Here is a 14,885-nt window from a genome sequence, read left to right as displayed (position 1 = left end):
CCTAAGTTTTCATAACTGTGACCTTAATTGCCTACCGTCTGTAAGCTGTTAGTGTCTTAACGACCTTTCCACAGGTGCATATTCATTAATTGTTTATGGTTCATTGAACAAGCATGGGAAACAGTGTTTAAACCTTTTACAATGAATATCTGTGAAGTGAAGAGCTTCATTAAATAGTACCTGGCTCTAACCAGAACAGAAAGAGGAGTGGGAGGCCCCGGTGCACAACTGAGCAAGAGGAACAGTACATTAGAGTGTCTAGTTTGAGAAACAGACGCCTCACGAATCCTTAACTGAACTTAAATAGTACCCGCAAAACACCAGTCTCAATGTTAACAGTGAAGAGGCAACTCTGGGATTTCCTCTGTCCAGTGTCTGTGTTATTTTGCCCATCTTAATCTTGTATTTTTATTGGCCAGTCTCAGATATGGCTTTTTCTTTGCAACTCTGCCTAGAAGGCCAGCATCCCAGAGTTGCCTCTCCACTGTTAACATTGAGACTGGTGTTTTGCGGGTACTATTTAAGTACCCGCAAAAGCACAAAGTCATTGCATAATGCCATGCAAAATGTCAGAATTGCCGCAGCAAAATGAAGGATCAAGAAAAATCAAGTACTGTCACGCTCCCAAATATCAAGTTAGAATGAATCCCTGTGTCTTTAGCTAACTGGACCCTCAAAGTCAGTACGATAGCTTAGTGATAGAAACAATTCCATCTCTCCCCTCTCTGACCCCCCTCCTATGGTCTAATGGTTTGCTTCAGGACAAGGACTTTGGAAAGCAGACTCTGCACAAGGGCCACGCCAACCCGCTGGCAGAGGTGACCACCAGCCTAAAGACATACCAGCACTTCACCTTGGAGAAGGCCTACCTGGGAGAGGACTTCTTCTGGGCCTTCACACCCGTGGCTGGAGACTTCATCCGCATCCGTTTCTTCACACCTGTCCGCATCGAGAGGTGTGTGTGCGCTCACATGCTCAGATACACACATACATGGCATGCTTGAATACAGACACATATATGGACACACACACGTGTGTATGCATAGACATAAACACATACACACATGCGTACGCGCACACACACTTCACACATGTCCCAAACTGTCTCTCTCTCTCTCTCCACTGGGCCCATATGAATAATATTTCTTCCCATTACTGTAAGGGGAGATGGTCTATCTACTCTGGACCCTTCTTACTGGCCATGCTGTGGCTCTTTGGTCACCCCTGTTACCTCAGAGGCGCTTTTGGGGGTAGCGAACGGTTCAGGCTACTGTTAGGTACTTGGTGGCACATGTATTTATAGAAAGCAAATGGAGATAGAGATTGAATTTGGTGACTTGCTGGCTGGCTGACTGACGATGATGATAATAATGGTGGATCAATTTGTGTTGAATATCTAATTGACATCCCCCCCCCATTTGTTATCCTCTCTCTTTCTCGCTCTCTTTCTCTCTAGGTATTTCTTCCGGAGCGGGAACATTGAGCACCCAGGGGACAAGCTGTTCAACACCTCTGTGGAGGTGCTGCCTTTTGACGTGAGTCTCGCCACTATTCACCCGATTCATTCCCAGTACATTATCAGTTATCCCACATATTCTATTTTAATACGAAGCGCGCCACTATAAGCCTGATTCATCTTGCCTCGAGGGGCTGCAGGTAGCCTAGTGGTTATAGCGTTGGGCCAGTAACGGCCACTCCTAGGGAGAGTAGCTGAATTGCTGAACTTTCTCCGTTCCTAGACAGTTTGTCTTACCGTGGACTGATGAACAGAAAATGCTTTTAGGGATGCTTTTGTAACGCTTTCCAGCTTTATGCAAATCAACAATTCTTAATCCTAGGTCTTCTGAGATCTATTTTGTTCGAGGCATGGTTCACATCAGGAAATGCTTCTTGTAAATAGCAAACTTACATTTTGTGAGTTTTTTCTATAGGGCAAGGGAGCTCTAACCAACATCTCCAATCTCATTGACTCCAATTAGCTTTTTAGAAGTTATTAGCCTAGGGGTTCACATACTTTGTCTTGCCACTGTATACAGTACCTGTCAAAAGTTTGGACACACCTACTCATTCCAGGGTTTTTCTTTATTTTTACAATTGTCTACTTTATAGAATTATAGTAAAAACAGAACTGTTAAATAACACATTGAATCATGTAGTAACCAAAAAAAGTGTTAAACAAATCAAAATATATTTAATTTGTAGCCACCCTTTGCCTTGATGACAGCTTTGCACACTCTTGGCATTCGCTCAACCAGCTTCATGAGGTAGTCACCTGGAATGCATTTAAAAATGTGTGCCTTGTTAAAGGGTTAATTTGTGGAATTTCTTTCCTTACCGCGTTTGAGCCAATCGGTTGTGTTGTAACAAGGTAGGGTTGGTATACAGAAGATAGCCCTATTTGGTAAAAGGACAAGTCCATATTATGACAAGAACAGCTAAAATAAGCAAAGAGAAACGACAGTCCATCATTACTTTAAGACATGAAAATGTATTTGAACTTTGAAAGTTCCTTCAAGTGCAGTCGCAAAAACCATCACGCGCTATGGTGAAACTGCCACAGGAAAGGAAGACGCAGAGGATAAGTTCATTAGATTTACCAACCTCAGAAATTACAGCCTAAATCAATGCGTCACTGAGTTCAAGTAACAGACACATCTCAACATCAACTGTTCGGAGGTCACCTGGTGAATCAGGCCTTCATGGTCAGATTTCTGCAAAGAAACTACTGAAGGACACCAATAATAAGAAGAGACTTGCTTGGGCCAAGGAACATGAACAATGGACCGGTGGAAATCTGTTAATTGGTCCGATCAGTCCAAATTCTAGATGTGTCTTTGTGAGATGCTGAATAGGCGAATGGATGACCTCCGCATGTGTGGTTCCCATCGTAAAGGAGGAGGTGTGATGGTGTCTGGGTGCTTTGCTGGTGACACTGTCAGTGATTTATTTAGAATTTGAAGCACACTAAACCAACATGGATACCACAGGATTATGCAGTGATCAACTTACCGGGACTGTCGTTTTTCAACAGGACAATAACCCAACACACCTCCAGGCTGTGTAAGGGCTATTTGACCAAGAAAGGGAGTGCTGCATCAGATAACCATCTCAATTGGGTTGAGGCCAGGTTTGGGATGAGTTGGATCACAGAGTGAAGGAAAAGCAGCCAACAAGTGCTCAGCCAGTGTGGGAACTCCTTTAAGACAGCAAGGGCATTGAAGATGAAACGTGGCTGGGTCTTTCAGCATGACAATGATCCCAAACACACCGCTCGGGCAACGAAGGAGTGGCTTCGTAAGAAGCATTTCAAGGTCCTGGAGTGACCTAGCCAGTCTCCAGATCTCAACCCCATAGAAAATCTTTGGAGGGAGTTGAAAGTCTGTGTTGCCCAGCAACAGCCTCAAAACAGCCGCCAGTCAGCCAGGATCCGCCAGATCCGCCAGTCAGCCAGGATCCTCCAGAGCCGCCAGTCAGCCAGGATCTGCTAGAGCCGCCATCACCCATGTCACACCCTGACCTAACCAAAATAACAAGGAAAACAAAGAATAGTAAGGTCAGGGTGTGACAAAAATGATGTAGTAGATGTCCTAACCGACTTGCCAAATCTATAGTTTGTTAAGAAATTTGTGGAGTGGTCGAAAAACAAGTATATGCTTTTTGGTCTTCATTTAATGTTAGGTTTTATGGTTAGCATTTTGGTTAGGGTTAGGCTTAAAATCTGATTTTATGACTTTGTGGCTGTGCCAGCTAGTGACCACAATGCAGAGCTACCTCCAGAACAAGATTCATGGCGAGAAACGCTAACCTGCCCAAGATCCCTCCCAACGTGTTATCCAATCGCATAAAACAGGTCGTTAACCTACTAAGGGGATGGTGCGAGGGTGCTGAAAACATGGATGCCAATAATTTCGACCTGGATCTTTTTTTATTATATATATATATATATATTACCTATTAAACAAAGTATAATTTTTGGGAGCATGCAATGTGGCCCAGTATTTGTATTATTTATTTGATAGTCTTTTTTGCTCATCTTTATCAAGGCTACCAATAATTGTGGACTGTAATTCTCTCAAGTGGAAAGACATATGACGTCAACTTCCATCTTGTTGACAGGAGCACATAAGCCATGTTGAAAGGCGAGCACCCACAGTGTTAAGCCCCAGAGGCTACAGAGAGCGAGAGAGAGGCGAAGAAAAATAGATGAGAAATGACTCAAGACAGAGCAAGGTTCTCTCTCAGAAAAAGAGCGAGAACGAGAATGTTGAGGAGAAAGAAAAAGAGGACTCCCGGGCGGTGGTAATCAGATCTGTCTCCCGCCAGACACTGTTCGAGAGCTTTCGCTTTAAAATGATATTTCATCTGGCAGGAGGGCTAGGCGAGGCGAGGCGGGGATTTCAGATTATGCCCTGCAAACCACCGCTCTCCACGACAGATTAATAGCTGGATTTTGCAGAGGCTCGAGAAAGATATTCATCTCCTCCTGTTTCTCCTCCCTCGCTCTCGGTCTCTATCTCGCTTATATCCTTTCTTCTCCTCCCCTCCTGCACTCATTCGATCTATACTTCAACCTGATTGTCATTGAGACCCTGTAATGGTGCTAGAGAAAAGGGGGATTTAGGGAAGAGTGCAAATAGGGTGGAGGTGTTGCTGCTTTTGTTGTTGTTGTTCCTCCTACAGTATGAGGAAGAATACAGTGCATTCGGAAAGTATTCAGACCCTTGACTTTCTCCACATTTTGTTATGTTACTGATACTGTAAGTATTCAGACCCTTTGCCATGATACTTGAGCTCAGGTGCATCCTGTTTCTATTGATCATCCTTGAGATGTTTCTGAAACTTGATTTGAGTCCACCTGTGGTAAATTAAATTGATGGGATATGATTTGGAAAGGCACACACCTGTCTATATAAGATCCCACAGTTGACGGTGCATGTCAGAGCAAAAACCTAGCCTTGAGGTCGAAGGAATTGTCCGTAGGTCGCCGAGACAGGATTATGTCGAGGCATAGATCTGGGGAAGGGTACCAAAATATTTCTGCAGCATTGAAGGTCCCCAAGAACACAGTGGCCTCCATCATTCTTAAATGGAAGAAGTTTGGAACCACTAAGACTGTTCCTAGAGCTGGCCGCCCGGCCAAGGGGAGTAATCAGGGGAGAAGGGCTTTTGTCAGGGAAGGGACCAAGAATCCAATGGTCACTCTGTGGAGATGGGAGAACCTTCCAGAAGGACAACCACCTCTGTAGCACTCCACCAATCAGGCATTTATTGTAGAGTGGCCAGATGGAAGCCACTCTTCAGTAAATGGTACATGACAGCCCACTTGGAGTTTGCCAAAAGGCACCTAAAGGACTCTCAGACCATGAGAAAGACCATCACTACGGTGAAGCATGCTAGTGGCAACATCATGCTGTGGGGATGTTTTTCATTGGCAGGGACTGGGAGACTAGTCAGGATCGAGGGAATGATGAACGGGGCAAAGTACAGAGAGATTCTTAATGAAAATCTGTTCCAGAGCGCTCAGGACCTCAGACTGGGAATAAAGTTCACCTTCCAACAGGACAACCACCCTAAGCACACTGCCAAGACCACGCAGGAGTGGCTTCGGGACACGTCTCTGAATGACCTCGAGTGGCCCAGCCAGACCCCGGACTTGAACCCTTGAAAATAACTGTGCAGCGATGCTCACCATCCAACCTGACAGAGCTTGAGAAGAATGGGAGAAACTTCCCAAATACAGGTGTGCCAAGCTTATAGAATCATACCCAAGAAGACTCTATGCTTTAATTGATGCCAAACTGCTTCAACAAAGTACTGAGTAAACGGTCTGAGTATTTATGTAAATATGATATTTCTGTTTATAAAAACCTGTTTATGAAAATGTAAAAAGCCTGTTTTTGCTTTTTTCGTTATGGGGTATTGTGTCTAGATTAATGAGAATTTTCTCTTATTTAATCAATTTTAGAAAACAAAATGTGGAAAAAGTCACTATATGCTCATGGAAGTGTTGCATGTCTTTAGACCCATGACAAGTTGAGAGAGAGAGAACCTCGCTGTCAGGTGCAGTTCAACGGTGGATGGGAAATGTAATATGACTACCATAATCACTTGTGTGATCATCCCGCACTGATTTCTATGTAGAGCAACACAATAGGGAAAACCCCTTCAAAGATCAGCTTATTTTCCCTCTTTCCATCCTCCAGTCCTTTCTCCTTCATTGCTTTAGGTAAACAAGTCAAACAGATACTGTATTTCTCAAAGAGTCAGATTGGATACGACACAGCAGCAACACTAGAGTCCCGCTTCCTTTGTCTCCCTTTACTATGAAGACTCATTGATATCTCTACTCTTTTATTATGTTGTGAAACAGAGAGATCGTAGTTAGGTTGGATCTGAGCTCATGGCTAGTGCTGTGAGGTGAAGAGAGGACAGTAGAGTGGAGTTTGCTGTTGTGAATGCATTGGTTGATGATGTATAGATTGAAGCTGTGATCCGAGTGCAGATCAGGGTTGCTGCCTGCATCGATCTTGGTGTATTGTGCGTACCTGTATTGTGTTCCTCACACACCTATCTCTTCTCCTACAGAATATCCAGTCTGAGAAAGAGGCGTTGAAAGAGGGGAGAGAGAAAACACCAAAATACCACAGAACAGAGGACGGCTTTATCAGAATAGGTGAGTATTAGTATGAAAAACAGCTTTGCCTGGGTCATGTACACAAGGAAGGAAAACGTGGATTCGTCCAATCAGAAACATGCTTTTTGTTTTCCGTTGCAAAACACTTTGTTACAGTATGTGTTTCAATTGGTGGTAATTAGCACTGGGTATTTATTTACCAGTGTTAAGAACTAGTACTGCAGACAGGATCACCCAAAGCCAACACTATTCTCCCTGCCAAAATATCCCTCAATGTCTTTCCTTATTGATTTCATCCATCCATCCATCAATCCTCTTCCCCGTCTAACAAAAACCTTGTGGCAGACACACCAGCAAACAGGGACAGTTCACACAGACTGAGACAGGTCCTGACAAATAACACACACACACACACAGGCCTCTGACTGTTGATTTTATTAGGATCCCCATTAGCCAATGGCAATTATCGAGGGCTCCAACGGTACCGATTAGTTGCTGCACAATCTAGCACTTTTACAGGATGATCGGTCAGTGGTAGGAGTGGATAAGGGCTAACTTCACAGTTTTAGTAGACCTTAGGTGCTCTTTCTGAAATTGTATGAAGTGCAAGAAAAGTGTTGCGCCGGTGTGCTTTAAAATGATAGCATTGTGCTCATTTAAGAGAAGGGATGAAATGACGTTACAATGTTCATATCATTTTGAAATAGGAAGACGGGTTAAAATGTTGTTTAAATATGGTGGGGCAAAGGGTTTGAGGTGAATTCCGTTACAACTGATTCAGTAACAAGTGTTAGATACTTTTATGGTTCCTTCCTTAATTACAGATCTGAGAGGTGTGGATTTGGTCAATGCAATAGGATAGAAACCTTGCTTTCATTACAGCATTATCCAATGACATACAGATGATTGATTCATTAAATGAAGGAAGGAAGTAGGGGAGGAGGAAGCGAGTGAGGATGTATTCTTTCAGTTTTTAAGCAGGGGCCCCGAGCCTGTCATTCAAGTCTCTGAAACACAGCCACAATGACCTCTTGTTCTCCGCACTAGCTTTTATCCCATTGAATATGAAACTCCTTATGACATTAGGGCTGGGAATTGCCAGGGACCTCATGATACAGTATTATCACAATAATTATAGCGCCTTCATAAAATATTCTCACCTCTTGACTTTTTCCACATTTTGTTGTGTTACAAAGTGGGATTAAAATTGGTTGTCAATGAGCGACACAAAAATACTCTGTCAAAGTAGAAGAAACATTATTATAATTGTTATTATTAATTGAAAATAAAAACTAATATTTGGATTAGATAAGAATTTAACCCCCTGAGTCAATACGTTTTAGAATCAACTTTGGCAGTGATTACAGCTGTGAGTCTTTCTGGGTAAGTCTCTAAGAGTTTTGCAAACCTGGATTATACAATATTTGCCCATTTATTCTTTAGAAATGTCTTCAAGCTCTGTCAAGGTACTTTTTGATCATTGCTTGACAGCCATTTTCAAGTCTTGTCATAGATTTTCAAGCTTATTTAAGTCAAAACTGTAACTAGGACACTCGAGAACATTCAAAGTCATCTTGGTAAACTACTCCAGTGTATATTTCGCCTTGCGTTTTAGGTTATTGTCCTGCTAAAAGGTGGATTTGTCTCCCAGTGTCTGTTGGAAAACACACTGAACCAGGTTTTCCTCTAGGACTTTGCCTGTGCTTAGCTCTATTCCTTTTCTTTTTATTAACAAAAACAACTCCCTAGTCCATGCCGATGACAAGTATACCCCTAACATGATGCAGCCACCACCATGCTTGAAAATATGAAGTGCTCCTCGGTGATGTTGTTTTGGATTTGCCCCGAACATAATGCTTTCTATTTAGGACACATTTTTTGCTGTTTTACTTTAGTGCCTTATTGCAAACAGGATGCATGTTTTGGAATATTTATATTCTGTACAGGTGTCCTTTTCACTTTGTCATTTAGGTTAGTATTGTGGAGTAACTACAATGTTGTTGATCCATTCTATCACAGCCATTTAACTCTTTAACGGGTTTAAAATCACCATTGGTGAAATTCCTGAGCGTTTTCCTTCCTCACCGTCAACTGAGTTATGAAGGGCACCTTTTCTTTGTAGTAAGTGGGTGTATTTATACACCATCCACAGTGTAATTAATAACTTCACCATGCTCAAAGGAATATTTAATGTCTGTCTGTTTTTTTTTAACCCATGTACCAATCAGTGCCTTTTTTGCGAGGCATTGGAAAACCTCCCTGGTCTTTGTGGTTGAATCTGTGCTTAAAATGAATTGCTCGACTGAGGGACCTTACAGATACGGTAATTGTATGTGGTGGGTTGAACACCTTTATTGCACACAGAGTTAGTCCATGCAATGTTATTATGTGATATGTTAATCACATTTTTACACCTGAAGTTATTTAGGCGTGCCATAACAAAGGTCTTGAATACTTATTGACTCAAGACAACAGTTTTTCATTTTTTTAATGAATTTGTAAACATTTCGTAAAAACATAATTCTTACATTATGGAGTATTGTGTGTAGATCAGTGACACAAAAACTACATTTAATACGTTTTACATTCAGGCAGTAACACATTAGAATGTGGAAAAGGTCAAGGGATGTGAAAACCTTCTGAAGACACTGTAGGTGCTGGTACGATATGTGTTGTGATTATCGCGATTCTATGTATTGCAATTCGATGCTGTGTTTTTATTGCACTCTGATATGTTAACCATGTTGCTCACTAGATGTCCGCAGCATAGAGATGAGAGCATGAGAAAATTCCTTTTGATAATTTGTGGAAAAAAGTGCTGAAAACATTTTCGCTCACTATTAAAAAAGAAGATGGAGAACCAGCTATAGGATGAAAAATACCAGAGGTTTGTTGCAGATAGACTAACTCTGCTTAGAAAAAAAAAATCCAAGTATTGATATAGTATTGTCTAAAATAATATTGTGAGATGTAACTGTATTGATTTCCCCCATCCCCCATCCTTATGACATCATATAAATTATTAAATTATTAAGCGCTCCCACTCATTCATTATTAGTTCGGGCAGGAATGAATATCAATCTGGCACAGTAGTTCAGATTTGGACCAAATAAATTCATTGTGTGATATTGCTATCAAATGTTCATCAGGTTATATTTCTCCCTCCAGCTCCACTCAGTAGAATATTAGCTTTCAGGCGTAGTATAACCTAAAACACAACTCACTCTATGCTCCCCATGTTTGATTTGATACTCTACGTTGTGGAACTAGATTTATAGGAGAGAGAATTGATTTTGTATAGGTAGCATTTCTGTAGTGGAGCGCAGTGGCGATTTTAGCATGTAAATATTGGTGGGGCAAAAATAAATAAATGTGGGATGCATACCAGCAGAGCCAATACACAACACAACACTAAACAGTACATTAATTGCACTATAACGGTGACAAACGCTTGCCCACGAACTGTTAGGGCCTACATAAAGCTGTCCCAACAGCAGAGTCCCAACACCTTACCACTGCTACACCTGGCTATCAGCGGAGCTTGTCTGTCAGCGAAAAAGTTCATTCAGGCTCATTTACTGCCTTTAAAAAAACATAGCTGATATGGCTGACTTGCTTAATCAAATGTGGTTTCTAATGACAATTGAGATGAACAAACTATGGTATAAAGGGACGACATGCGGATAAGAGGCAATCCGTAATTTCGATTAAGACATTAAGAGTGAGCTAGGACAGACGTAGTCAATATAACTATTTGTTCAGCACTTTTGAAATGTAAAGCAACAGAATTCAGAACATGGACCGTTCATCCAGTGTTCTCCCTGTACCAGTCAGAACCACAGGATAAATAAATGGGACATAAAAACAATGAAAGCTCTTACAAAATTCAAAGACTACATTTCTCCAAAACAGGTTATAATCTACATGTGCACCACCAAGTCAGAACAGTATGCGAAAATAGACTAAATTATTAGGGTGAGGCACATGGGCTACTAACAGCTTACTACACAACATATTGTGTAAGTATTACTTTCTTAGCTACAGTATACATATCTCATTGGCATATTACATCATTTATGCAGCAGCATACAAAACATTTTTGGGCCTTGTTGTGCTGGGCTCACTTGAACAGGAAGGTGGCGCGATGGTCCTTTGTGGGCAAATTTTGCCGTCAAAGTCTGTCATTCTCTGGATTTATGGTGCTTTCAAGACAACTGGGAACTCGAGAGAAAAAAAAAGTTGAATCATGATGACATAAGTGATCTTCAAGTCGTAGCTCTAAAAAGAGGCCCGAGTCGAAAGTTCAAAACGTATTTTCCCAGTCGAAGCAAATTTTTTCCAAGTTTCCAGTTGTCTTGAACTCACTAAAATCCAATTTTGCAATTCCGAGTTAACAGTTGTTTTGAGCGTGGCACAAATCATGCTTCATTGACAGCATGGTCAATGTTGAATGTTTATAATTTTGAACTCGGAAAAGAGACACGTAATCTTAGACTTGGGACCATACTGTGGCCGACTCCACTGAATTGAAGGCTAATGATTGCTTTGCAATGCTTGCAGTTAGCCACTGATTCCTTCCAAACCACTCATTGTTGAATTAGCGATTTCCAACTTGTTGTGTATTGTATGTGCAATGGCCAATGAGCACCAATACGTTTTATCTATAATTTCTCTTCATATGACAAGGATTAAAAAGGATTTGCCAGTAGATTGTGGACTTGATTCATGATGATGACTGCTAGCTAAGATTTTGAAAGTATGATGTTGACATTGAACAGTCCAATCAAAGCTACTGTAGATTATAATGTGATTTGACGTCACTTTATCTGTGGCCAATGACCTTGAGCCTTCTTGGATGGGCACTTCTAATGTAACTATATGGCATCACCCAAGGGACTTGCATTTTCTAGCTCTACCCTTAGAATTGGCGGTAACGTAGTGTCCCCATGAGTGACAGAACACTGAGCCAATCACAGCGCAACGCTCTGTATTTTCTGCCGGCTTGCCCCACCACCACAAAAAGTACTGAGCTGGGCTGAAACACATGCATTTTGTAGCTGCCTTACTGAAGATAACAAAAAAGAGACCATGTTTGTATGCGGCTTTATTAACTCAATGATATATATATATTTTTTTACATTGTTTGCAAACTGATATATATTTGGCACGTATTAAATGGGTTGCCACTGGCAGAGCGACAAAGAAATCATAGCAAAGCATGTTATGGCTGTATTTGATACAACCTCTTTGACTTGAACCAATTGAAATGTCAACACAACATATCTTGACTAACATATCTTGACTCTGTTATAATTTAGGAGCTTGAGGTACAAATGCAATACAATGCTGCATCATGACTATGATGAGGAAGTCAATAGATTTCCAGCCACAGTCCATTAGTTATATTGGTTTGATATATCGATCCTCTCTCTCTCTGTCCTCTAGGAGTGTTTCATAATGGGATCGCCGAGGGGGAGGTAGACCCCACGTTCGGGCCCCTGGAGGCTCTTCGTCTCTCTGTGATCACAGACTGCCCCGTCTGGGTGATCCTGAGCGAGGTAAGCCGGCCCAGCCATCACCCGTTCAACACAGAGCCTTGGGAGCGTTGTCTCATAAAGAACCACTTGAATTTTAGTTAACTTAAATTGGTAGCTCACTGAAAAATCTAAGTTGGTCAGATGTTTTCAGGCCTCAAACGTGGTCTTATGTCAAGTTTAATCCATTGATCCATTCAAAGCTATCCTTTGATTTTGTCTCAAATGCTATGTCTATTGCACTTCAGATATTCATCAAGAAAGCAGAGTGAACTTCAACACACCGCAGCAATACCTCAGTCATCCGTTTGACCGTTCCGCAGAGGAACAGAGCCTTCACAAGCTATACTCATTCCTTGGCTTTTGGCAATGAGTTTCTCGAGCGCGGTCAGAGTGCGCCATCTTCTGACGCGATCTTGCCATCGCAGGGTACTACTGAGACCGTCAGCCCAATTCACGGTTGACAGACGTCATAGGAAGATCTGCCCAGACGCGAAATCGGAGAACATGCGGCCCCGCGTGGACGACACAGAGACTACGCTGTATTTAGGAAACTGTATTTATGTGTAAATAATGGTTTATGTTTTAAATAACTGTAATTACACTGGTAATTGTCAAATAGCTGGCGAGATTGCCTCTCCCCTTTTGATGACAATATGACAATAAAATATTGCTGCTTCAGAATCAAGACTTGGCAACACAGTCACCCAGATATGACAACATTGCGCAACTTCAATATCATTTAATCATGTATGACAAATGTTCCTGGTTTTACCCAAATGTATACATAAAATACCTTTGTATGCGGATATAGGCCTAATATGCATATTTATGTAACACAATCATATGAATGATCTCTGTTATGTGTGTTTATGTATATACAGTGAGTGAATGTCCACAAAAGTCAGTCAGAAAAGTAGCTTCTACAGTGTAGAAGGAAATTGAACTTTAGCTAAAAAGTACATACTTGTCTGTTTGAATAAAATGTATTTATATGGTCAATTCTAAAGCCAGAAGTCAATGTAGGAACACTATGATTATGGTTCGAACATCTGTTTGTTGTTTATTTCATGAACCATCATTGCTTACATCCCCCCCCCCCCCCCCCCCCCCCCATCAATTTGCCTTATTGTGACATGGAGTAAACCCGGTTGTTGGGATAAATCAATGTAAGCCATGGCCAGACATGAGCTCCTCTATTGCATTAGCTAGGAAACCAGAAAAGACAGCTGTCTCGATAATACAGGAAACATACTGTAAACAACTGCTTCGCTGTTGGATTTGCTCCGTCTGCCAAATATCAGATACATGTAGTTAGTTGTATCCAAGGGGCCACTGGAGATACACGTGGCTACAGAGTCATTGTTTGGACTGGTCGGATGTAAGAGAAATATGTAGCTCTAACCAATGCATGAAGAATCATCTTTACTGTCAATTGGATCTTTGTTTCTCATAATGACCATGAAGAAGTCAAGGAAGGACCCCTCTGTCTCATTTAAGTTCCACTCAAGTGAGGTCTGAAAGAGAGAAACTGTCCAATATGACAACCCCTCTCTTTCCACATAGTCTGCACTACTATTACATTGAGTTGGAAGTCGAACTTATTCAAGGACTGTAATTGTCCCGACACCAGACTTATACAGTACATCTTCCAAATAGGCTCTGTAAATGCAAGGGCTACACTCAACTTTTATGCATTACTACGATGCAAAGGGTATATAGCAGTAAAGGGACACATTCATTTGCTTTTGTACACTTGGATCCACATTTTTTTCCAGAGCCCTACCACAAAACCATTGAAAGCTCTTGATCAAAGATCTAAAAGAGTTGTGTCGGTTAAAGAAAAATATTATGGGATTTCAGCCAATACAAGTGTACTGAAAAATAATACGCTTGGGAATTTATAGCAGCTTCGAGGCTGCTTTCCTATCGAATACCGACAGGCAACAGTTGCTAATTCTGTTCAACGTCAACACAGTTTCTCAGCAATGACAGAAATTAACTGGTTTTCCGTTCATTGAGGAGTGCACTCCAGGGTCAGTCAGCGCAAACTGGAGGTTGTGCCAAAACGATTTGTCTTAGCAGCCCCATCAATTTTGTTGGTATGGCCACTATACAATAGCAGGTGCACGGTTGCATTAAATCAACAGAGGGCAATGGACAGAAAAATCTGAACTGTACCCAATGACTCTGACCTGCCCTGTGCGAAGAAGGAGAAATTGTTTTATTTTCTTGTAAGAGCCACTGGAATGCATTGCTATTATACGTTGTATTTTGTATCGTTTAGATAAAATATATTTAATGACGTTATCTTCTATCCAATCTGTGAATTGTAATAAAGACAGAATTTCAATTGACTTGGCTTTGTTTGTTCAAAGTTAATCTCTTGTCAATTCAATGCAAATCTGAGTATGCTAATCTCGCCTATATGTGGATTAGTTTGCTGTTATGAATGTGCATTCCTTGTATACGTCATCAATGGACCATGTGACTTCAATGTCCCATTTATTGCAGAAGGTTGGATGCAAGAGAGTATGTGTAGTTATTACTATGTGACAATCTTTTGTGATGATTTTGTTGGGTAGGCTATTTAATATTTTCAATTAGCTGCATACAGTCAGTGCACTTCAGAATAACTGAATGTATAGAATACAGCATTTATCTTTAAACATTATCCTCCATACAATATAATGTAACACTACACAAATCCTGTGCGT

General features: G+C 41.2%; 1 protein-coding gene across 2 annotated transcripts in view; it reads left to right on the top strand.

Annotated features, from left to right (window-relative positions):
- The window catches only part of LOC139391240 (alpha-1,3-mannosyl-glycoprotein 4-beta-N-acetylglucosaminyltransferase B), a 217,741-nt gene extending 203,216 nt beyond the window's left edge, over positions 1–14,525 (top strand). For both annotated transcript variants that reach the window (XM_071138886.1, XM_071138887.1), the window contains 5 exons: positions 762–955; positions 1,457–1,535; positions 6,586–6,673; positions 12,080–12,192; positions 12,417–14,525. In XM_071138886.1, coding sequence (XP_070994987.1) covers positions 762–955; positions 1,457–1,535; positions 6,586–6,673; positions 12,080–12,192; positions 12,417–12,440 — 498 coding nt within the window. In that variant the 3' untranslated portion in view covers positions 12,441–14,525. The remainder of the gene's footprint in view (positions 1–761; positions 956–1,456; positions 1,536–6,585; positions 6,674–12,079; positions 12,193–12,416) is intronic.
- The last annotated feature ends 360 nt before the right edge of the window (positions 14,526–14,885 follow it).

Source organism: Oncorhynchus clarkii, chromosome 31, assembly GCF_045791955.1.
Source record: "Oncorhynchus clarkii lewisi isolate Uvic-CL-2024 chromosome 31, UVic_Ocla_1.0, whole genome shotgun sequence".
Taxonomy (NCBI): domain Eukaryota; kingdom Metazoa; phylum Chordata; class Actinopteri; order Salmoniformes; family Salmonidae; genus Oncorhynchus; species Oncorhynchus clarkii.
The sequence above is the reverse complement of the archived record's forward strand: the minus strand, read 5'-3'. Positions and strand labels throughout refer to the sequence as shown.